This window comes from Gymnogyps californianus, chromosome 15, assembly GCF_018139145.2.
Source record: "Gymnogyps californianus isolate 813 chromosome 15, ASM1813914v2, whole genome shotgun sequence".
In the NCBI taxonomy this organism is placed as follows: domain Eukaryota; kingdom Metazoa; phylum Chordata; class Aves; order Accipitriformes; family Cathartidae; genus Gymnogyps; species Gymnogyps californianus.
The window spans coordinates 19,585,278-19,610,521 of record NC_059485.1 but is presented as its reverse complement, the minus strand read 5'-3'; the positions used below and the strand labels follow the sequence as shown (position 1 = coordinate 19,610,521).

The following is a 25,244-nucleotide window of genomic DNA, read 5'->3' as shown; positions in this document are numbered from 1 at the left end:
TGTTTGAAGGAAACAGGTCAGAGGTGAAGCCCTGTAACTAAGCGCTGCTTATTAGAGCGTTTAGTGATGTTTTGTCATAAGATGAGCTTTTGTATCCCAAGCAGATGTAGCAACAGGACCACTTTTAATGAGCAAAAGGTGTTTAAGACATCCACATTTGTCTAATTTTACTGAAATGGGATCTAGTGTTGCATCGCAAAAGAAAAAAGGAAGTGCTCAGGATCCACAGTGCAAGAGAAGCGATGGGTGGTTGTTGTCATAGCCTACCCCAGGTATCTCCCAATCTTCAGAAAGCAAGCTAGAATACCTTAAACCTAGGCTGGTAGAAGTTAAACCTGGAAAACTGCTGCTTGCATGGCTTGCTTTCCCAAGCCAGATCTCCACCTGAAAAATCTCCTTTCATCATTAGAGTCTCCCCTGTCTATTTTGCCATAATGGAAAGTCCCACAGCAATTAAATTGTTTAAGGAAATGGGACACCCACTTGCTATTTATGAGAACAGGACTAGGACTGTCAGATTCCAAAAGGGGCTTTTCTGTTAGAGTGCTACAAAATCTAACATAAATAGAATTCTCTGGTCCAAAATACAAATATTTCTAAATAATTATTCCGCCTAAGAGCTAAAAGCCTGACTCTGAAAGCATTCCAGATATGCTATAACTACTAGCCCTTCCCATTAAAAGAAAAAACTCTAAACAGATGGGAAGTATTGCATCTGAACCAGCAACTTCGTTCCTGAAGTTATGCTTATTCAGTCAGGAACCAGAGACTTTCTCATCTTTTTCATGGGCATAAGATACTGAGGACAGCAGCTTAGCAGGTCTCAAAAAAAAAAAAAAAAAAAAGAAAGAGATAATTATGAGAAATTAGGACACCCAGTTATATTAGTGTTATAGAAGAAATTTGATTTACCTGTATTCTTCTCTCTGAATAGTCTCGTTTAGCATTAGTAGCTTAGCACTAGTAGCTAAAGTAGTTGAAGCCTTAGGCCGCAAGAGCTGACCAAGAGTAAACTTTTTCATAAAACTAATGCTGCTAACACAGAACTAGCTGAATCCGGCAGATACAAGCAGAATGAAGAAGGTAAGGACCAAGGAGACAATTCCAAGAGAATGAGGTAACTTCAGAAGGCGGCCAGCCCAGCGATGGTGAAAAACAATCAGAAATCAAGAGACCACAGACCAGAATTAAGTGCTTGGACTTGGGGATCGGGTGATGGGTGGTACGGGTATAATTGGGAGGCATGATTTGGAGTAGGGGTTCCTCTCTGGAGGCACCCAGCTCAAGCTGTAACCTGAGAACTAATAAAAGAGGAATTGGAAACCTTCACTTGGACTTTGCATAATCAGCTGGATCCTAGGGTCAGGCCCTGTTAAGGTGGCTGGCGTGCATAAATCCATAACAGTACACAATTAGTTGGGAGGGGACACAGCTGGAACAGCTGAACCAAATGACCAAAGGTATATTCCATACCATAGGACGTTGTGCTCTGCAATAAAACTGGGGAATGCAGGTTGGCAGGGGAGTGGAGGCTGGCAACAATCTTGTGTTGTAGCTGTCAAGATGGTGAATGGTGGCATCTAAGATGCCTCCTCACACTCTCTAAATCATAGAATCACACAATGGTTTGCACTGGAAGGGACCTTTAAAGATCATCTACTTCCAGCCCCCCTGCCATGGGCAAGGACATCTTCCACTACATCAGGCTGATCAAAGCCCCATCCAACCTGACCTTGAACACTTCCAATGATGGGGCATCCACAACTTCTCTGGGTAACCTGTTCCAGTGTCTCACCACCCCCATACTAAAGAATTTCTTCCTTATATCTAATCTAGATCCACCCTCTGTCAGTTTAAAACCATTACCCCTCATCTTATCAGTACAGGCCCTGGTAAGAAGTCTCTCTCCATCCTTATGAAAGGCCGCAAGAAGGTCTCCCTGGAGCTTTCTCTTCTCCACACTGAACAACCCCAACTCTCTCAGCCTTTCTTCATGGGAGAGGTTCTTCCAGCCCTTGGATCATTTTCATGGCCCTCCTCTGGACCTTCTCTAACAGGTCCATGTCTTTCTTGTGCTAGGACCCCCAGAGGTCAAACACAGTACTCCAGGTGGGGTCTCATGAGAGCAGAGTAGAGAGGGAGAATCACCTCCCTTGACCCGCTGGCCATGCTTCTTTTGATACAGCCCAGGATACAATTGACTTTCTGGGCTGCAAGTGCACATTGTCATCTCATGTCCAATTTTTCATCCACCAGCATCCCCAGTTCCTTCTCCACATGGCTGCTCTCAATCCATTCATTCCCCAGTCTATACTGATATCGGGGATTGCCGTGACGCAGGTGCAGGACCTTGCACTGGGCCTTGTTGAACTTCACGAGGTTCACATGGGCCCACTTCTCAAGCCAGTCAAGGTCCCTCTGGATGGCATCCCTTCCCTCTAAGCATATCAACTGCACCACTCAGCTTGGTGTCATCCACAAACTTGCTGAGGGTGCACTCAATCCCACTGCCTATGTCATTAATGAAGATATTGAACTGCATCAGTCCCAATACAGACCCCTGAGCGAGACCACTTGCTACTGATCTCCATTTGGACATAGATCTGTTGACTGCAACTCTTTGGATGCAGCCATCCAGCCAACTCCTTATCCATCTAATAGTCCAGTCCATCCATCAAATCCATCTCTCTCCAATTTAGAGGCAAGAATGCAGTGGGGGACTGTATCAAAGGCCTTACAGAAGTCCAGGTAGATGACATCAGTTGTTCTTCCCTTGTCCACTGATGCAATCACTCCATCGTAGAAGGCCACCAGATTAGTCAGGCAACATAAAGCAAAAGATTATGGAGCATCAGGCCCTGCACAGAGCAGGTGGCAGCCATCAGCAGCAAGAAGGGAAAACTGTCATGCTTTAAACTGAAAGAGGGCAGATTTAGATGAGATGCAAGGAAGACGTTCTTCACTGTGGGGTGGTGAGGCACTGGAACAGGTTGCCCAGAGAGGCTGTGGATGCCCCATTCCTGGAAGCGTTTAAGGCCAGGCTGGACGGGGCTTTGAGCAACCTGGTCTAGCGGAAGGTGTCCCTGCCCATGGCAGGGGAGTTGGAACTAGATGATCTTTAAGGTCCCTTCCAACCCAAACCATTCTGTGATTCTATGTTCAAGCCCATTGCTGAAGTGCACCGTTTTTTTCACCAAGCACAAGCCAACAGGTCCTTCTGTTGTCATAACACCAGGAAGTTGAACTATATTGCTTGCTAGATGTATTCTGGAGGAATGGAAAAAGTCAGCAACCCCATTATTGTTAGCCATGTATAGCAATCTGCAATACAAACACAAATGTAACTTTATCACTGATCTGGAGCCAGTGGTGGAGGGCACCCTCAAGTTCATACCTGATATAAAACTGGGGGAACCAGTCCCTACATGCGAGGGCAGGGCTGCCATCCAGAGTGACTGGGACAGCAGGGAGGGACCCTGTGCAGCTCATGGGCTGCCCTGGCAGTGGTGCCGAAGGGCTTGTGAGCAGCACTGAGGAGAAGGCACTGGGCACAGGTGGACAGCAAGCGGAGCAGGGGCCCGCTGTATGCCCAGGCAGCAGCAAGGGCAGTAGTAAGGGTCAGGGTGGTGTGAGCAGGAGGGAGGAGTTAAAAAATAGGGACAGGGAGCCAGACAGAGAGAGATGGAGAAAGAAAAAAACCAGCAACAGGATATATGGCGAAGAGGAAGGAAGAAAACAAAGAGGGACGGGGAGCAGGACAGAGGGACAGTGATAAAAGGAAAGGAACAGGTAGAACGACAGGGAAAGAGAAGGAATTGGAGAACAAGCGGGAGAAGGAGCAGGACACAAGAACAGAGAGGAGAGGTGCAGGGAAGCAAAAAAATAAAATGACAGCAGTGAGGGGAAGGGGGGTGGGGGGCAGGGAGGGACCGGGATGAAGAAGAGGGGGGGACAGCCCCAAGGGCCTGGGACTTACTGCAGCTCCCATTTTCGGCGCTGCCAGGAGAATTTTACAGTTCAGACACTTTTTTCCCTGGTCTCTCTGTCTCTCCCCCCTTTCCTCTTCTGTAGCTCTGGTTGCTTGACTGCCACCCACCCAAGAGAATACACTGGTGTCTTACAATAGGAGGTTTCCTAGATACGTAGCTTCACATGCACACACTACATGGCTGTACTGTACTTTTGGTTACATACACAGACCCTGTGGTGGATGTTGGTGATCTGGTCTGCTGAGAACTAGTAAGAGGGATCCTTTGGCACCTGGAGAGACAGGCTGTCTCTTGTCTGCAGCTGGAGGCAGCTTTTGCCTGGATCCCCTGCACTTCCTTCTCCAGCTGCTTTACCTTTTCCCGGTCTCTTCAGCTGCAGCCGCGGCAGCTCCGCTCCGGGGCCGCTCCGCGCCCCCGCTCCCCCCGCCAGCCGCGGCACTGAACTGCGGCAGCGGCTCGCGGCCCCTGGGTGGCAGCACTGAGCGAGCCAGGGCCACCGCGCATGCGCTCCCCGGCTGCTGCGGCAGCGCAGTTTCCTTTCCGAGACGCCGCGGGGCGCATGCGCGGCGCACGCACACCCCCCCCCCCACCCCCCACCCCCACCCCCCCACACCCCCCACACCCCCCCACACACACACCCTCCACCCCCCCCACACACACCCCCACACACAGACACCCACACCCCCACACACACACCCCCCACACAGACACCCACACCCCCACACACACAGACACACCCCCCCACACACACACACACCCCACACACACACCCCCCACACACACCCCACCCCACCCCCCCCCACCCACCGGCAACACCGAGTTCTGGTCACCAGGAGGCAGCAGTGGGCGGGAGCGCGCCACCGCGCATGCGCAGCCCTGACGGGCAGGTCCGCCTTCCGCTCGCGGAGGCAGCGGCCAGCGCGGCGAGCCCACGGCGCATGCGCGGCACCCGACGGCAGCGCCACTGCTCTCGGGGGGCGGTGCCACCGCGCATGCGTCTTCGGCGCGCTTCCGCGAACGGGCGCAGCGCGAGCCCCGCAGGAAACGCCACGAAGCTGGCGGGAAACTACAACTCCCGGCATGCGGCCGGGCCCGCGGCCGTCGGACAGGCTGCGCTGCGCCGCCCCGCCCCGCGTGCGCCCGGAACAAATAGGGCCGAGCGGGAGCCCGGCGCCGGAAGACTACGGCTCCCGGCATGCCCCAGCGACCCACTGGCTGTCGGGCGCCCAAAGACTACGGCTCCCGGCATGCCCCAGCGACCCACTGGCTGTCGGGCGCCCAAAGACTACGGCTCCCGGCATGCCCCAGCGTTGGCCGGGCCGTAGCCCTGCCGGGACGCCGTACCCCTCGGCGCTGCCCCCGCCTGACCCGGAAGCCCCGAGGGCGGTGCCGCCGCTGCCGCCTCGCTTCCGGCCGGGCACGTCGCGGCCCCGTCGCATCCCCCACCCCCCGCACCTCCAGCACGGCCCCGACCGGCACCGCCGCCCCCCCCCGAGCCTTTCCCCGGCACCCGCAATTCGCGCGGCCTCCGGCCGGCCCCAGAGCCCCCGCTGGGTCCGCGCCGCCTGGGCGGTCCCGCACGCCCGGCGGGCAGCCCCCCCGGCCGCGGGACACATCTCTCCGGGCCCCGTCCCGACACTCCCCCGCTCCTCCCACCATTTAGTGCCACTGCACCCGGAGCTTTCGCGGTCCAGGGGACGCCTGGCCTCACCTTCTCCATGGGTCCAGGCGCTGCTCCGCGACAGCTCCGCCGTCCCAGGCTGGCCCCACTGCCGCAGCCCCCTTTCACAGAGAGCCGTCCCTGGCCACGCCTGGGGCTGCTCCAGCCCTGGCCCACGGCTGCTGGCCATCAGTAACATGAGGCCATCGCCTGGCACCCACCCCCTAATGTGTAACCTGCTTCCCTGGAGACTGTGAGAGCCACTGACCGACTGCAAAGGGACCGCAGGCGCAGCCACAAGTACACAAGTACAAAGAAAAGAGCAATCATTTATTTTTCAATGCACATTGGTCGCAGGACTGAATCTGCTCTAGGGCTTTGTGCCTGTACGCTCTCCGTTCCCCTGAAGCACCCATTACTGGAGCACCCATTACTGGAGCAGCATTTGTCAGGCCAGTGAGGAACAGTCAGCTCCTGCAGGGCTGGGTTGCAGGGCAGCAATGACAGAATAAATAATAGGGCTGGGGAGCAGGACAGAGAGAGAGGAAAAAAGGGACAGCCAGCTGGACAGAGGGATATAGCAAGAAACACTGGGACAGGCAGCAAGACAGAGAGAAAAAGAGAGGGACAGGGAGCAGGACAAAAAGATACATGGAAAAAGAGGGACGGGGAGCAGGAGGACAGGTAGGGAAAGAAAAAAACAGGGATAGGGAGGACAGAGGGATAGAGAGGCAAAGAGAGGGATGGGGAGCAGGACAGTGGGGTAGAGACAGAAGAACAGGCAGCGGCACACAAGAATACAGAGAAAAACGGAGGTACAGGGAAGAAGGAGGAATGATAGGGACAGAGATGGAGAAAGAAAAAAGGAACAGGGAGGAGGACAGAGGGGTAGAGAGAAAAAGCGTGGGGCAGGGAGCGGGGCAGAGAGCTGGAGAAAAAACTACTGATGGGGAGCAGAAGACAGGGATCGGGCAAGTAAGATGAATGGGAAGCAGGACAATGGGATGCAGAAAGAAAAACACTGATAGGCAACAGGACAGACAAATAGCAAAAAAGAAGGACAGGAAGAAGGACAGAGGGATTAACAGAGAAAGACAGGGACAGGGAGCAGGACAGAGGGATGGAGAAAAAAATACTGATGGGGAGAAGGATAGAGGGATAGAAGAAGGAGAGGAAGAAGGAAGGAAGGAAGGATAAAGAGGGAGAGAGCAGGACATACAGATGGAGAAAAAGAAGGACATGGACTGAGAAAAGGGAGGGATGCAAATCAGGATAAAGAGATGGAGAAGGTAAAAACAGCGATGGGCTGCAGGACAGACATGGAGGAAGGAAGAATAGGGATGGCAAGCAGGACAGAAGAACAGAGAGAAGCAAATGGGGACAGCCAGTTGGACAGAGGGATGTAGCGAGAATTGAAAGTCAGTAGGACTGGGAGCAGGACACAGTGATGGAAAAAAAGCAGAGGGAACAGGACAGAAAGATTGAGGGAAAGAGAGGGACAGGGACCAGGACAGAGGGACTGACAGAAAAAGACAGGGACAGGGAGGAGGACGGAGAGATGGAGCGGAGGACAGAGGGACAGAGAGGCAAACATGAATGGGAAGAAGGACAGGGGATATAGAAAGATAAAATAGTGACAGTGTACAGGACAGGGGGAGAGAGAGACAGAAAGAACAACGGGAAGAAGGACAGAGGGATGGAGAGAGAAAGACCAGGACAGAGAGTGGGAGATGCAGACAGGGAGAGAAGAATAAGTACAGGGAACAAGTCAGAGGGATAGAGGGGAAAAAAGAGAGGACAAAAAGATCAGGACAAAGGGATGGAGAAATAAAAAATAGCAATGGGCTGCAGGACAGAGATGGAGGAAGAAGAAATAGCGACAGGGAGCAGGACAGAGTGACAGAGAAAAAACGGACAGGGAGCAGGACACGGAGAAAGAAGGAATAGGGACAGGGAGCAGGACAGAGGGATAGCAAGAAAAAGTGAGGGACATGCAGCAGCACACTGGGATAAGAGAGTGAGGGACAGGAAGCAGGACAGAGATGGAGAAAAAAATAGTGTTGGGCAGAGGACAGATGGAGCATGACAAAATAGGGATGGGGAGCCGGACAGAGGGAAAGAGACACAAGGAGAATGACAGGGATAGAGAAGGAATGAGACAGGAAGCAGAGGGGAGAGGCAGAGAGAAAGAAAAGGGGCGGGAAGAAGAACAGTGACAGAAAGAAGGGACAGAGAGCAGGACAGAGGAATAGGCAACAAAATAGGAGAGGGAGAACAATGAACAGAAATGGAAAGGGGTACAGAGCAGGACACTGGGATAGAATAAGAAAAAAGGACAGGGAGCAGGACAGGGGTGAAGAAAGAAGGGTAGAGTGACAGAGAAAAATAAGGGACAGAGCAAGACAGAGATGGAGAAAGAAAGAACTGTGATGGGCAGCAGGACAGAGAGCTGAAGAAGTAAAAAAATAGCGATGGGCTTCAGGACATGGAGAAAGAAAAGATATGGATGGGGAGCAGGACTGAGAGAAGGAGAGGGACAGAGAGATGAAGGAAAAAATATGGGGAACAGGACAGCGGAATAGAGCAAGAATTAGAGAAAGAAAAGACAGGGAACAGCACAGAGGGTTAGAGACAGAAATAGAGGGATGAGGAGCAGAACAGAGGGATAGAGAGAAAAAAGGAGGGGCAGGGAGCAGATCAGAGGGATAAAGAAAGAAAAAAACAGTGATGAGAAGCAAGACAGAGAGATGGAGCAAGCAAAACTAGGAATGGCGAGAAGGACAGAGAGAGCAACAGGGACCAGGACTGAGGGACAGAGAAAGAGAGGGAATGGGAGCGGGATGCAGAATAGAGAGAACAGTAGTACAAGGAAGCGGAAAAACTTACAGAGAGGGAAAGAGAGGGTTAGGAAGCTAGACAGAGGGACAGGGAGCTAGGCAGATGGATGGATAGGCAAAGAGAGAGATGGAGGGACAAAGAACAGCACAATAGATGAGGCAGGGACAGACAGAGAGGAGGGCAGGGATCTGGAGGCTTGGGGGATGCAGAACGGGGCAGGGAGGGACTGGGACACAGAAGATGGGGACACGGTCCCAGGGGCCTGGGACTTACTGCAGCTCCTGCTTTTGGTGCCATCCAGAGAATTTTACAATTCAGATGCTTCTCCCTCCCTCTCTCTCTTTCTCTCCTGTAGCTCCAGTTGCTTGACTGTCATCCACCTACGAGAATACCTTGATGTCTTAAAGCTCTTAAAATACAAGGCTTTATAGATACATAGTGTGACCCACACACAATGCATGGACATATTGTTCTTTTGGTTACACATACAGAGCCTGTGTTATATGTTGGTGATCTGGTCTGCTGAGGATAGGGATGGGGAGCCAAACAGAAATAGAGAGAGAAAAAGAGGGACAAGGAGCAGGAAAGAGGGAAGAGAGGGACAGGGAGACAGTGAGACGGAGAAAGAAACATAAGGATGGGTAGCAGGACAGAGGGACGGAGAAGAAGAGGAGCAGGGAACTGGACCAAGCCCTGGGGCTACTCTGGAACACACGCTCCAGGAACTCCACAGCCGTGTCCTGGGGATCACCACCCTCTTACCCTCTATGCCAGGGAAATGGCACCCTGCCCTCCCTGCTACCCCACACAGGCACCAGGGGAAGATGCCTCCCTGCAGGGCCTGAGAGCCCAGGCAGCGAGGGGGCAGGAGGGAGGGCAGGCAAGAAGCTGGGACAGGGCTCAGGGCAGGCACAGCAGCAGCGCGGGGTGCCCAGGAGATGAGGCCGGGCCTGGTCTTGAGGGGCCATGGTGGCCGGTATATGTGGCAAGCCCCTGCCCCTGGGCCCTGACCAAACATGCCCGGCAGCACAGAGCTGGGAACAGAGATGTTTTATTCAGAGTTCACCTTGCAGGCTCAGGGAGGCCAAGTGCTGCAGAGACTTCACTGTTCATCAGGGACCTCTGTCCGGAGGGCAGCAGCCCCTCGCTGACTAAGGCCAGGGTCTGTCCCAGTCAGCGTGCCAGGCAGGCATAGCTCTGCACTGGTAACACCCACGGCCGCACGCAGTAGAAGACCTCAGGGTCATGCCGTGAGCTGTGGAGCACCACGGCGCCCAGCACCAAGCTGACAGCCAGCTGCAGGCAGGCAGAGAGCAGGCAGAGGGTCCTGGGGGACAGCATCCGGAAAACCCACCACAGGGAGTTCCCATCTGCAAAGCCCACAGCCGGCCAGCAGCTTCCCAGCAGCCCGGGCCCACCAGCCCAGGTGGAGCAAGGCGTCTGGCCCATCCCACCCATCCCGGGAGCCCAGGTGCAGGCCCTGGGGTGCAGGGGACCCAAGGGGACAGTCGCTGCAGCCAGAAAGTGATGCTGCATCTCCTTGCCAGTGCATCCCTCTCCTGTGGTCCAACAGAGAGTGGTGGACACATGTTGGGTCCTGGACCACCGGTGATGACTCCAGGATGAGGGCTCTGCATGGGACTGCACGATGTCCCTCTGCCTCCACCCTGCACAGGCACACAGCCCTGGCCCCAGCGCGATGCTGCGTGGACCCCTCTTGCCAGTGAGACCCTCCCCCTTACCAGCTGCACTTCTACCACCTCTGGCAGCACAGGCACCTCAGCCTCCTGCTCCACCTCAGCCTCCTGCTCCGTCTGAGGCTTACTGTGGGCAACAGGGCTCGGCTGACTGAGTACAGACCTCCATAGTACCTCCCCCAGGGCCAGGACAGGGGTCTCCTGTCATACCTCGTGCTGCACAGACCCCCACACCCCTTTCCCCAGTGGCACCATTGCTCTGGGTGCTGCAGCAGCCCATGGCACGCCACAGTGGCCACAGGGAGCAGGGAGGGAAGAGGAATAGTCATGAGGATGCCCGGGTGCACCCCAGGAGAGGGGCTGGGGGCAGCCCTGCTGTGACCCTGCAGCTGCCAGGGGCTTGCTGCTGTGCCCCGATGGCCTGAAATATGTGTGTGTGTGTGTGTGTTCCCGAGGAGCTGGTGCCTCCCTGGGTTCCCTTAGGGCCATCCAGCCTCTGCCCAGTGCTCAAGATCCTGCCGTGGGGAGCTGCTGGGGGAGCTCCAGCTGCCCCTCCAGTCCCCAGGAACCCCTGGAGCCTTCCCGGGTGCCCACCTGGGACAGGGGAGTGGTGGCTGGTGCTGAGGGATGCACGTGTGGATGTAAGTACTTGTGCAGGTGTGTCGGGGGCTGTGTCTGCAAGGGGAGGCGTGCAGCAGGTTGCGCTCGGTGTCAGCGTTCAAGAGGCTTGTGCTTGCTGGTGGATTGTATCAGCGTGTTCTTTGGGGGGAGCGTGCATGTGGTGTGCGTGCCGAGTGTGTTCTGCGTGCGGGGGGGGCGCGTGTTGCAGGGTGCAAGCGTTCACACATGGGCGTGCTGGAGCGTGCATGGGTGTTACTGCCAGCGTTGCGTGTGTGTGTCTGTACACGTGTGTGTGTCCGCGAGCGTGTGCATGCATGAAGTGTGTGCGTTGAGTGTGTCCAGGGACGCGCTGGGGCAGGGGCGGAGCCGCCGCCGGCAGCGGGCTCTGCCCGAGCGGCACAGGCAGCAGGAGCGGCACCGGGCAGCGGCCCCGGCAGCGGGAGCAGCACCGCTATCGGCAGCAGCAGCAGCACCGGCAGCGGGCAGCTGCCCTCAGCGGGGCGAGCGGCGGCGCGGGCCGGGGCCAGGTAGGGTCCCGTCGGCGCGGGCGGAGCGCTGGGTCCGGCCGGTGCCCGCGGCGGGCAGAGCGGCTGGGAGCGGAGCGGGGCGCTGGGGACCGGCGGGGGCCGGCGGACCCTGCGCCGGGCTGAGCCGCTGCCTCTCGCGGGCAGGGCAGGGCGGCGAGGGCAGCGGCTCCGGGGGACAGGCGGCCCCACCGGGGCGCCGGCAGCCGTGCCTGCTGCGGGACGGGGCAGCGCTCGGGGCTGCCCGACCCTGCCCGGTGCCAGGGAGGGGGCTGTGGCCAGGCTGGGCACAGGCAGAGTGGGGTGCCTGGCAGGGTGCTGGAGGTCAGCGGTGGCTCCCAGGCTGAGCCCCGAGCTGGCCAAGCAAGGGGGGGGTGGGCTGTGCCTCGTCCCCCTGCAGAGCGAATGAGGCGCCTGATCGCAGCTTTGCTGCGCAAATGGGGAAGTGGAGGCACTACAGCAACGGCAGCAGCTGAGCCCCGGAGAGCTGGCTCCCAAGCCCGCTGAAACAGGGAGTTCAAACTGCCTGCTCCCTGTCCCCCCTCTCCTCTCCCTGCTCCTGTCTGGCCAGACCAGCAGGGTCTGTGTTGTCCCCCCAACACTGCTGTGTCTGTCCCCTTACCCTGCCTCCTCCTGCCCTTCTTGGTCTTCCCTTGACACGGGAGCTGGCTATGCTGGCTCACAGGCATCCCTGGCATGACCTGCTGCCTGGCTCTGTGTTGGTCCTTTTGTTACCCCTACCAAATGGGTACTGGGAACAATTCTCCCTGCCAATCCTTTACCGAACCCTCGTTAGAAAAATCAGGTCTCTTGAGTCCCAGCTTTGCCACTGATTGGGTTCTCATCCCTTGGAATATCACCTCCTCTGTCACATCGCCTTTGCCCCTGCTAACCCTGAGTAGCAGATGTGGGAGAGGAACCTTGTTGCCCATGCTCTCCATTTTCCCTCTGCTCAGAGCAGCTGTCCCTCTCACTGCTAGTCAAGGCTATTGAGAACCAAGTGAAACTCAGGACCATTGTCATACACCCGTTCACAAAATGGTAGGGTGTGAAATGGTTGCAAAATGCTTTCAAGGGACGACAGAGCCACGAGGGTGAGCAGCAGCTTCCTGAGAAGATGCTAAATAGGGACAGGAGACATCCCACTCTGCCAGGGATGCTCTGAATGACTCTGTGAGAGTCTCTTAGCATCTCAGTGCCCCAGCATCAGTGTCACAGTTCATATCTGTCACTTCAGAGACACTGCTTTCACTCTGTGCCTGTTCTATCGCTGTCCTGTCTGCAGGCAGGACTGTGCACGGAGGGGTGGATCAGAGCTAACCCAGCAGAGATAAAGATTTGTTTCTCTGCTGCATCAGTGAGTTCTCTGATCCAACCAGTTACAAAGCCACCTCTTCATGCTTGCTGTGTCTCAACTCCCATCTGTAAAGGGGACAGAAGCACTACTTTGCCTTCATGTAGATGGGTCATGAGCCACAGGTGACCAGGGAGAACCTCAAAGCTGTGGCAAGGGTACAATTACCAACCTGCCAGCACATCCTTCCTGGCACTCTGCTCCTGGCCACTGGCTGTCCCTGAAAAGAATTCCCATTCCTACAGGCTCCCTGAATTTGCATTCCTACAGGCTCAAGAAATAAGCTTGGAGCTGAGTGGTGAATGACAAAGGTAGTGGCTCCATGAGAGCCAGAAACAGTTTTTCAAAGTAAAGCATGAACTGCTCACGTGCACATCAAGGGATGTCAAATTTGGACTGCAACCAGGCTATGCGATGTGCCAGTACTCCAAAGTGATTTCACTGCGGGTCGCACCAGTGAGGGGGACGTTTGCAGGGTTGCCTTCCTTGATTTGCAGGGGGGGTGCGCAGGTATTGCCTGTCTTTTTGTGCTCTTCCCACACATCCACACTGCGTGGGGTACTCTCGTCTTCAGGTGGCTGCAGGGGTACTTTTGCCTGTACTGAGAGCTGACACTGCCATTTGAATTGGCTTTGTTCATGCACCAAGGCAGAGCTATCAAAAAATAAGTAGCATGCACTTCAGTACTGGCCATCCCAGCTTTCCAGAGAAAAGCTCATCCCTCTGCCACACAAGCGGCATTCATGGAGCTCAAGGTTACTGTAAAACAGAAGAGTCTAAGCCAGACATAAAATTTCTGTGCTGCACCTGCCACAAGGCAAATTCACATTCAGAACAACTGAAGCCGTCCCTGTGAAATCCCCTCTGCTTCAGGATGGGTAGGTGCTATTGGAGCAATCCACAGGTTCACAAATGAGGTGCAGTGACCTTTTGGGTCCCAGAGTAGCAGAGTCCAGCTCCCAGGTAGCAGCATGAGCTTCCTGCTGCCCAGAGGAGAGGCTGCCATGCCAAGTGGGGTATCTGACTTGTACCAACTGTTGGGCAGCGCACAACAGGCCAACCAAAAGACTGCATCCTGCTTCCTAGACTTTATGAGCCTTTGGCACTTGCCTCTGGGGATACTTGCAACTCTACGGGAATGGTCTCATTACAGCTGTGGTAGTGTTGAACAGGGCTCGGTGTGATTCCAGGCAGCTTGCTGGCATCCCCAAATCTGCACTGATACCACGAACGCTTGCAGCCAGGGACCCACGCTCACATGCCCCTTGCAGTGCTTCCACTTCAGGCACTCGCACTGCCAGTGCTCCCCAGGGAGCACTTGCTAATTCCCCAGCCTGAAAGAGAACGCACAAGCTAGAGGTTGGTTTCTTGCACAGACTCTGCGATCTCCATAATCATGGTGAGCCAGCCTTGGGCCACACTCCGGTAACCACAGCACATCCCTACAAACACTGCAGAGCGGGAAGAACCCAAACCATGTGTTTATTCAAGGGAAGCTGTGCCTGTATCTGTATGTGATATTCCCTCAGCTCCAGAACTCAAAAACATGCAGACAGATTTCTATGCTTGTGACAGAGAAACTGGTGTTTCCATGCACAACCTCACCTTCTGCTTTCAGTCCAAATGCTTATTTTGGGGGCAGGGGAATGATACAAAAAGCCCAAGTCCTGGGGAGAGCTGCCCTGTGAAACATAGAAAGGGAGTAAGTATCGGGGTCACTGAAACCAAAGCAGGAGTGGTCCCATCAGAGCTGTCCTCCTCAGAAAGTCCCCACGTGGGCACAACGTGGAGCTGTGTAGTAGCTGTCACTGCCAATAGCATTTCCAGCCCTGTGCCTAGTGTGCGAGGTTTATTCTAGCAGCAAGTACCAAAAGAGCAGGGAGCAGGGGAGGGATAAAACTCTGCATGTCAGTATCGGGGGAGCAAACATCTTGGCTCGTCCAGCTGGTTGGTTTGGGGCTTGAGCCCCATTGCTGGGAAGGAACGTCACATCCCTCCTGCCATCAGCTGGACCAGCTGGGAGGCAGAGATCCTGGCTCCATTCTCCCACAGAGGAGGAAGCTGGGGACAGATGCCATCCTCTCCTCTCCCCCAAATCTCAACTCCAGCATCATCAGTCCAAGGCAGCATCTGAACAAGGGCTGTGGATTCATTCCAGGGCCAGAATGGGGGAGCAGGGCATCCCTTACCCCCAGCCTAACCCTACCTGTCCTGCAGGCCAGTAGTGTCCAGAGGAACCTGCTGAAAAGCCTGTGGGTCACAGAGCTGAAAATGGGGCTCTGTGTCTCCAGTGAGCCAACGGGCCCATCAGCCAAGCTAACAGGCTAAGCAGTGTTTCTCCAGTCTCTCACATCTTTCCCTGTGTTGCCCCAGGCTCCAACGTCTCACCACGACACAGAATGACAGAGCACGAGGACTTCGCAAGCTTGGCTGGGTACTGGAACTCCTCCGACAGTTACCAGTTCAGCCCTGCCGGTGTCATTGTCCCTGTGGTCTTCTCCCTCATCTTCCTCCTGGGCACAGTGGGCAATAGCCTGGTGCTGGCAGTGCTGCTGCGCAACGGGCAAATGGGCCACAACACTACCAACCTCTTCATCCTCAACCTCAGCCTGGCTGACTTCTTCTTCATTGTCTTCTGCGTGCCTTTCCAGGCCACCATCTACTCCCTTGAGGGCTGGGTCTTCGGCTCCTTCATCTGCAAGGCCGTCCACTTCTTCATCTACCTCACCATGTATGCTAGCAGCTTTACTCTGGCTGCCGTCTCTGTGGACAGGTAACAGTCTAAAGACACCCTTGGGCTGGGGAAGGAGGGCAGTCTGAGAAGCTGGGCTGAGTGAGGGCATGGAAAGATCATGGCCCACCACCATTACGCAGATGGTTCAAATCCCAGTGGTATCAATCCATGCCAAAGGCAGGTTGGGGACCAGTTGTGTCTCCCATGCCCTAACAACCCCCAAGCAGCACTTCCAGATCTCTTGAGTGCAAAGGTGGTGCTGCTCCTGTCTGCGCTTTTTGCAGGGAAGGCCTGCCTTGTGGTTAGAACACTTGAGACCCAAGGTCAGCTCGCCACTGTGCCACAGACTCCCACTGAGAGTCACCTAGCTCTGTATTAGAGATGCCACTCAGAGGGTAATAGCTATCCCCAAGCCGCCATTTCAGAAAAGCATCATGCGCAGGCAGCAAGGTAAACAGAGGGTACCGTAAGAGAAACCACGTAAATACCCAAGAGAGATCCCAGTCCTCCAGTAAACACATCTCTCATTCCCCAGGGGCTGCCAGCCCAGCACACAACCTGTCATCTAGCAATTCCTGTTCCCTCACCGCTCCCAGCCCTCCTGTACCCTGCACAGAAAGGCACCCACACCATGAGCTGAGTCCCTTCTTGGGAGGCCACCCAGGATACTCTGGCCCCAAACAGTGCCACCTACATTGTTCCCAAGGGCTCTGTAAGGCAACTGTGTCAGATGCCCCACTTCTGACTGAGCCACACTTACGGTCCAGGATGAGGAAGAGGTCCCCGCTGGGGTAAGCTCCAGCCTTGATTGCCACAGGGAACAGGTCCTGGCCCGTCTTGCTCCTTGTGCTGGCTTCCAAGGTACCAAGACAAGATAGGGCCAAACAGCCCTCTGCAATGAGGAGGTTCACAGCACTGCAGGCAGAAGGAAACTTCAGTACCAGGAAATATCTGGGATGGTTAAATCCCAGCAAAAAGTGTGGCAGGGCTACTCTTCCAGCCCCCTTCCACTTCGTCCTGCTCGCAGGTGCCACCTGCAGAAACAGGCACCTGGACTCAAACAGTGATCTGACACTTCAGCAATTCACCCACCTGGAGGTGCCAGCATCCCCTGGTTGGGGCGAGAGGGGTCGCATGGAATCCCCGACAAAAATATCCCAATCCTCTGGGATTCCAGTGGTTACACAGTTTGGCTGCTGTCATGAGGAAGACCCGAGATTTCTCATGGTCTAAGCCTCTTGCTTCCCTGCCCCTACATCACGTGAGTGCAGTCTGCCTCTCCAGCCAGCTCAGAACCAGGGGCAGTATCTCAAAAAACCCGACATTTTGGCAAGGTGCTAATGCCTGTGTTCTCTCCCTTTCTGGTGGCACTTGTGTGCTGTAGTGCAGTGCTCCACCCAAGAGGTGGCTGCATTTCAGCGTGACTTGAAATGATTCTTGCAGAGCTGCCAGCAGCTTTCAAGATGACAGGACAAGCAAGCTACAAGGGTTTTGTCACACATGTGACCCTTCACACCAACTGCATGTCTTATCTACCTGCTCTGCTAGCCTTACAGTGCATCAAATGAGCATCCTTTGGTGGACGCTGGCAGGCTGAGGCTGCAGTAGTTGCACTCCTGTCTGTGCTGACAGCTCCTCTCCATCCCCCACCCACAAGCACCAAGCCACCTTCTCTCCTTGCTGACATCTACATCTTTGCCCTATGGTATTGCCTGGAGGCGGGGGAGCAGAGCTGGCGATCACACCGTATCTGGCCACTGTTGCTGGAGGAAGCAGACAGACCATCACTGCCTGCTTTGGGCTGGCCTGAGAAAGCAGACAGTACCAAAAGGCAAGGGCCCACCTGGTCCCTTTGGTACCAAGGGTGGAGGCAGCCACAGCTCCAGTGAGCAAATCTCCCCCCTGCCAGGCTGATCTGAAAGCTGGAGAAGTCTGGAAATATGCTGTCAGTGGGCAGGAGCCTGCACGGTGCCCATCACCCAGTGAAGCTTCCCCAGGTCTTGAATCCTCAGTTCAGACCTCTTTCTGCTGGATAAGTTCTGCCAAGCAGTGAATACCTGCATGGTCTTCACAGCACCATTTCTCTAGCCCTAGCCCAGGGACGTAACCCACCCCACCATATACGGAGGGGTGAGCCTGTGGGAGGAGAAGCATCCTTGCTAGAAAGAGAAAAGCTGCTTTACCCAGGACTGTATCTCAAAGAGGGTGTGAGATAACATGTAGGGCCACTGCTCAGGGACCTTCAGGAAAATGAAGGAAACTCTCTTGTCCCTGGAGTTTATGTGGCCAGGCAGAGCTTGGCTGAAATCTCAGTGCTGGTTGCTTTGCTCTCCCCTCCAGGTACCTGGCCATCCGCTATCCGCTGCGCTCCCGGGAGCTGCGGACCCCCCACAACGCGGTGGCTGCCATGGCTGTGATCTGGGGCCTCTCCGTAGTTTTTGCTGGGCCCTACCTAAGCTACTATGACCTGATTGAGTGGGAGTCCAGCTACATCTGCATGCCTGGCTGGGAGGAGTGGAGACGCAAGGTCATGGACACCAGCACATTTGCCTTCGGCTATGTCATCCCAGTGCTGGTCATCAGCCTCTCCTACACCAGGACCATCAAGTACCTGTGGACAGCAGTGGACCCCCTGGAGGACATATCAGAGTCCAAGAAGGCCAAGCGGAAGGTAACCAAGATGATCATCATTGTAACCATCCTTTTCTGCCTCTGCTGGCTGCCCTACCATGTAGTCATCCTCCGATACCTCTATGGAGACTTCCCCTTCAACCAGGCCACCTACGCCTTCCGCCTGCTTTCCCACTGCATGGCCTATGCCAACTCCTGCCTCAACCCCATCGTCTATGCCCTGGTCTCCAAGCACTTCCGCAAGGGCTTCAAAAAAGTTTTCAGCTGTCTCTTGAGGAAAAAGCACCGCAACAAGGTGCATGTGGTGCACGCTGCCCACATTGTGCCTGGATTTGAGGCAGGCTCCACTGAAGTGTCCCAGATGCATGAGCAGAATAACAGATGCGAGCTGAACCCAGCCTCCATGGCAGCTCCCTCCACTTCCTCCAAGCCCCTTCATATTTCTTAGTGGCCAAGCTCCACACCATCTGCCAGCTTGGCTGTGTCACCAGCTTCAGGCCATCCTTTCCCACTGGGTGAGAGAGGATGCTGGAAAGGCAAGCCGGAAACTGCTATACACCGCTTCTGGCCGTGTCGTTCCTTCCCATTTCATGCACCAGCTGTTCTCCTGAGCCATCTCCCCACAACATGCTGCATGCACAGGAAGGAATGGGCCCAGACTTGCCCCTGATCCTCAAATCACCTGGACTCCAAGGACTAAAGCTCCAGCTCCTCTGTTGGCTCTCTTCCTTCAAACTCCTCTGCTCCGTGGCCCCACTGCTCTAGACACATTGGTTCGTTGTCAAAGAGTTCCTTCTGCCTCCCAATGCCCCATCTGGCCAGACCGGCTCCCACAGCAGGAATGGCAAGGGAGATGGGCAGTGCAGGCAGGGCCAGGCAAGCAAAGGTGGTGTGGAACGCGCCTGGCACAGCCCGTGGATGGTTGCAGTGATGGCTTTGTTGCTGGCTGTGCTGCTCTCCCAGTGACTGGGTCCTCCCCTGGGATGTCGGGTGGGCTGTGGGCTCTCTGCGTGTGTGGGATGTTGCTGCTGTACATACTAGAGAAATGTCTTTCTAACCCAGAGCAAATAAATGCACTTCCCTCATCCAGGCAATAGTGGGGCCTGCAGTGGTGGGGATGGGCTACCCCATACCTCAACGGGGCCTTTTTCCCAACTGGTGTAAATCACAGTGCACCATGAAAAGCAGCACTGAGCAAAGTCTGCAGAGCCAAACCCCGCCTGGTGTCCCCACTCCTTTCTCCACAGCCATGTTTACTGACACAGGCCCAGGTCCCTGTGCAGGTCAGTGCACAGCTGATATTTTTCTCCCAAGATAAATGACCTCCACCCTCCACATTAGGAACCTACTGTCAGTGCATAAAAGCAGCTTTACCTGATCACCATGCTTCAGAGGTCCCATGGGCAGGGAAGGAGCTAGTGGGCAGAGGCAGGGTTAAGCAGTTATTTCAGTTATGGTTCCGCCTGCCTGCATGGCACAGTCTTTGCGCAGGAGATCGAGGAGGCTCACTCTCCATAGTGGAGCAGATGCTCTTCAGGGAATGCTGAATCTCATCTCAGGATCTAAGCATGCACTTGACCTGCTGGAGCTTCAGGAAGGAAAACTCTCATCTCCCTTACCAGGGCTGATTAGATGCAAGTGGGTGCCTTCCTGCCATTGCTAAATTGCTGGAGATCATAGAATCATAGAATATCTCAAGTTGGAAGGGACCCATAAGGATCATCAAGTCCAACTCCCTGCTCCTTGCAGGACTACCTAAACCTAAACCATGTGACTAAGAGCGTTGTCCAGATGCTCCTTGAACTCTGACAGCCTTGGTGCCATGACCACTTCCCTGGGGAGCCCGTTCCAGGGACCGACCACCCTCTCAGTGAAGAGCCTTTTCCTAATGTCCAGTCTGCACTTGCCCTGACACAGCTTCATTCCATTTCCTCGTGTCCTATCGCTGGTCACCAGAGAGAGGAGATCAGCACCTCCCCTTCCACTGCCCGCCTTGAGGAAGTTGTAGACTGCGATGGGGGCACCCCTCAGGGATGAGAGCACCCCTCAGCCTTCTCTTCTCCAGCTGAACAAGCCAAGTGACCTCAGCCGTTCCTCTTAAGTCTCGCCCTCGAGGCCTTTCACCGTCTTGGTCGCCCTCCCCTGGACACACTCTCATAGTTCGATGTGCTTCTTATATTGAGGCACCCAAAACTGCACACAGTACTCGAGGTGGGGCCGCACCAGTGCAGTGTAGAGTGGAACAATCACCTCCCTCAACCAGCTAGCGATGCTGTGCTTGATGCACCCCAGGACACGGTTAGCCCTTTTGGCTGCCAGGGCATACTGTTGACTCCTATTCAACTTGCCACCAACCCAAACCCCCAGATCTCTTTCCGTGGGGCTGCTCTCCAGCCTCTCGTCCCCCACTTTGTACGTACAACCAGGATTACTCCGTCCCAGGTGGAGAATCTGGCACTTGCCCTTCTTGAATTTCATACCCTCTGGCCTATCCAGAGCTCTCTGTGAGGCCTCTCTACCCTCAAGGGATTCCACAGCTCCTTCTACTTTAGTATCATCGGCAAACTTACTTAATGTACATTCGATTCCTGCATCCAGATCATTTATAAAAACATTAAAGAGCACTGGCCCTAAAATTGAGCCCTGGGGAACCCCACTGGTGACTGGCTGCCAGCCTGATGTAACCTCATTTACTAGAACTCTTTGAGCCCGACCCATCAGCCAATTGCTCACCCAACATATGATGGACTTGTCTAGCTGTGTGCTGGACAGCTTATCCAGAAGGATACTGTGAGAGACAGTATCAAAAGCTTTGCTAAAATCCAAACCCACCACATCTACTGGCTTCCCTTGGTCAACTAGATGGCTGACCTTGTCATAAATGGAAATTAAGTTGGTTAAGCGGGACTTCCCCTCGTGAACCCATGCTGGCTATGAGCAATGACTGCGTTGGCTCTCAAGTGTTTTTCAGTAACTCCCAGAATAACCTTCTCCATAGTTTTACCAGGCACTGAAGTGAGACTGACAGGCCTGTAATTACCAGGGTCTTCCTTCTTACCCTTCTTGAGAATGGGGACAATATTTGCCAGCTTCCAGTTGACTGGGATCTCTCCAGTCTCCCAAGACCATTGAAAAATAATGGACAGAGGTCCCGCAATGACATCGGCCAGCTCTTTCAGTACCCTGGGATGAATCCCATCGGGCCCCATAGATTTATGTACATCCAGCTGGAGCAGCAAGTCTCGAACAAGTTCAGGGTCGGCTGGGAGTTTATCATCCCCCTCAGTCATGGTCTTCCAACGCAGGGCTCCGGGGGTCCCAGGGCCCATCATCGGTGTTACAGACAGAGGCGAAGAAGGCATTGAATGTCTCTGCTTTGTCTACGTCTCTATTTGTGAGCTGACCGACCTCATCAATGTTATCTCTGGTCCTCCTTTTGCTGTTAACATATTTCAAAAAGCCCTTTTTGATGTCCGTCACAGTGCTGGCCGGCTTGAACTCTAATCAAGCTTTGGCCGCACTAATTTTCTCCGTACAGTGGCGAACGGCATCCCTGTAGCCCTCCCGTGTCGCCTGTCCTTGCTTCCAATGTCCGTACACTTTCCTTTTCTGCCTAAGTTCTAGAAGATCCCTGATCAGCCAAGCCGGCCTTCTGCCCCGCTTGCATGACTTCCGACACTTTGGAATTGCCTGCTGCTGTGCTCTTAAGAGATGGCTCTTAAAAAGTGACCAGCATTCATGGACCCCAATACCTTCAAAAGCAGATTCCCAGGGGACCTTACTGACTAGCTCCTTCAGCAGCCCAAAGTCTGCTCTCCCCATATCCAGCGTTGAAGTTTTGCTGGCAGTTTTTCTCCTGTCAAGCACCAACAATTTGAAACTCAACTACTTCGTGGTCACTGTGACCAAGAGAGCCACCAATCACCACTTTGCCCACGAGTCCCTCTCTGTTTCCAAACTACAAATCTAGGAGGGCACCTTTCCTACTCGGCTCCCTCAGTACCTGCACCAAGAAGGTATCTTCAACATGCTTCAGAAATTTCCTGGACCTGTTTGCGTCCACTGTATGATATGCCCAGTTGATGTCTGGGAAGTTAAAATCACCCGTAAGGCCAAGGGCAGTTGATCCAGAGATATCCCTTAATTCCTTGTAGAATAATTCATCGGTGTCATTGTCCTGGCTGGGTGGTCGACAGTAGACTCCCACAACAACATCCGCGTTATTTGCTTTCCCCTTCATCCTTACCCAGAGGCTCTCAACCAAAAGCCACTCCAGCTGACTGAGAAGCTGTTGCGGTTTAACCCCCGCTGGCAACTAAGCACCACACAGCTGCTCGCTCACTCCCCCCCACCCAGTGGGATGGGGGAGAGAATCGGAAAAAAGAACCTCGTGGCTGAGATAAAGATAGTTTAATAGTAGAGAAAGGAATGAAAAATAATGATAATAATAATATGACAATAGTAATACCAAAAGAATTAAACTATACAAAGCAAGTGATGCACAATGCAATTGCTCACCACTCGCCGACCGATGCCCAGTTAGTTCCTGAGCAGTGATCTGCCCCTCCCAGCCAACTCCCCCAGTTTATATACTGGGCGTGACGTCATATGGTATGGAATATCCCTTTGGCCAGTTTGGGTCAGCTGTCCTGGCTGTGTCCCCTCCCAGCTTCTTGTGCCCCTCCAGCCTTCTTGCTGGCTGGGCACGAGAAGCTGAAAAATCCTTGACGTAGTATAAACACTACTTAGCCACAACTGAAAACATCAGCATGTTATTAACATTATTGTCACACTAAATCCAAAACATAACACTATACCAGCTACTAGGAAGAAAATTAACTCTGTCCCAGCCAAACAAGGAACACTTGATCCAAGAAACATATTTCTCATTGTGACTGATGGTAACTCACAACAGCCAAGCTTTACGAGGCCAAAATCTGCAAGCGCAAGACACTTCCACACCAGAAGTGAGCACCTAGGCAGTCAAAACCAGGAATAACTTACCACTCCTTCCTTGCTGTGCTCAATATAGTCCAATCAACTCTCCTCACTAACTCAGGGGCTACCCTACCTTTCCAACAGATGATCCCAATCTTGTAGAGCTGAGCAAACACTGAGGTAATGCTTACCTTCCTTCCAGCTCTAGGACTGGGACCTGTACGGAGCAAAACATGTCTGGGCCTCAAAACCAGCCTGCTACATTCTCCACACACCTTGCCAGTCCCACTGGCAAAGCCCTGCACTTGTGCAGCATTGCTACCAGCTCCATTGCAGGACAGCTTGGAAATCCCAGCTGTGGTCCCTCACCGCACATGCACAATGCTGTAGGAACCCAGAGCAGAGGTGGCCCCTGTCCCAAAGACCCTACACTCCAACCAGAGCCAGGCAGGAAGAGTCTGGCTGGCAGAGCAGGGTATCCAGGGCAGCAGCTTGCACAGCAAGCGTGGGTGCAGGACAGTGCAGAGCACTTGCAGCGACGGAGTGCCCTCTCACAGGTGCTTCTGGCAAGTCCCCATCCTGATTCTTAAGGAAGCTTCTCAGATATGCATGCTGAAACCCCTGCCCCTGGTACAAGGTCTTACTTTCTTCTGTCCTCTGTGAAGAACATGTTACTCTCCTATCCTTGCCCGCTCCTCCACCATCAGGGCAGCCTTTTGAGGCCCCTCTGGTAAGGTAAAGGGGATGAACAGCGATTTACTCTCCTTCATTCACAAAAGAGTTGGACTTAACAAGCTGGAGAGCAATTTCCAGCTTGTTTGAAACAGATACAGGACTCTCAGGATTTGCTTTTGGCTGCTGTAGTAAATTCACCCAACGGTGAGTGCCATAAACAAACTACTGGTTTCGTTCCTGCCAGGGAAGGAATCCCCTGGCGCCTCTGCCAGGCAGCTCTAATTAGTGACAGAGAGCTCCCCCCAGCCCAGAAATACTTAGCCAATACTCATAAAACAACAGAAAAGCAGTAGCCACTCCAAGGTTTACAACTCCCACCTCCGCCAGTCATACCATGCCTGGTGCATCAACAACACCAGACTCAGCTCAAGAGCAAACCAGTCAGAGGAAACCTTGGGCTCAGGAGAAGGGGAACCAGATGCTGCATGACGCTGGTTCTTTAGTCCCACTGAGCCCTTGCTAACAAAACAGGATCTTCCCCTTCCCTTTTGAGCAGCTGCCTCCTTCCAGTCTGATCGACTGTAAAGGGCCTTGGCAGGAGATGGGGGCTCTTTGAGGCTCCTCATAGGCATTTTATGTGGTGTCACCTTGTGGTGCCTGCTTTGAGACCAGTGTAGCTCACGCACAGCAGGCAACATCTCTGGCTGATCACCAAGGACTGCTGTTTCTAATTCAGGCTCTGAGGTCGTGAACATCTATGAGTTTTCCAGGAGACAACTCCAGTGCAGTCCCTCTGCATCCCATCCTTCATTAGGGTTAGTGAAGTTCTGCAGCTAACCACACTTCTGCAGCTAACCACAGAGCCTCTAGCTGCTCCACCTCATCAGGAAACACCTTCTCTGCCTCACCTTCATCATTAAGGAACCAGGTTTGCTTTTTCTCTGCTTGAATCAGGTTGATAGCCATGGCCTTTAGCAAAGCTCTACTTACTGCTGGAGCTTTCTCACCTGAACTCTTCTCCTGGGCAAAAAAAAATAACTTTTCTGTGCAGGAGCCACCAGACAAGAACTTATCAAACTGGGATGCATCTATCATTGCTCCTTAGCCCTGCTGGTGAGCTCCAGGCATAGACAGCAGAACAGGAAAGACAGGTGCTGAGCGGTAGCTGCATTTTAGACTTCTTGCTCTCTGGAGGAAGGTGACTGCAGATTTTCCAAGGAGTTCATCTGGACTTGTTCTCCTGTGGGATTCACTCCATCACCCCATCCCCCAGAGGAGAACATTGTGTCCCTAGATCTCATTCACCTAAGCCTGTTATCTGCATCGACCCTGAGGAGCGCACACTGAGTTCAATTGCTAATGGCAATTTCTGACACTTTGCTGTGAAGCTAGTGCTGGAAGTTACCTGGGAGTTGATGGGAGGAGACAAAGTGGGACGGATGGAGTTGGGGTCTGGGGTATCAACCCTGGCTGGGAAGAAAGCAGCCCCCTACTTACAATGCACACAGACGGTTAACCTGTGTCTGCATCTGCTCAAATAGAGGAAAAGCTTTTCCTCTCAAAATAGAAACCCACATTTGTTT

The 25,244-nt window shown here is 54.1% G+C and overlaps 1 protein-coding gene across 1 annotated transcript; it reads left to right on the top strand.

The window, feature by feature from the left end:
- Positions 1 to 15,067: 15,067 nt before the first annotated feature.
- On the top strand, positions 15,068 to 18,496 carry LOC127022596 (galanin receptor 2b-like). The gene is made up of 2 exons (XM_050906229.1): positions 15,068 to 15,456; positions 17,758 to 18,496. Exons 1-2 carry the CDS (start codon positions 15,083 to 15,085, stop codon positions 18,494 to 18,496), a joined length of 1,113 nt encoding a protein of 370 aa, XP_050762186.1. The 5' UTR covers positions 15,068 to 15,082.
- Positions 18,497 to 25,244: the final 6,748 nt, after the last annotated feature.

What these genes read in the sequence shown, in the direction of transcription:
- LOC127022596 (XM_050906229.1), top strand. Translation starts at nt 15,083, where the DNA reads ATGACAGAGCACGAGGACTTCGCAAGCTTGGCTGGGTACTGGAACTCC. An exon ending in GCTGCCGTCTCTGTGGACAG is followed by an intron (nt 15,457 to 17,757) that starts GTAACAGTCTAA and finishes TCTCCCCTCCAG; the next exon opens with GTACCTGGCCATCCGCTATC.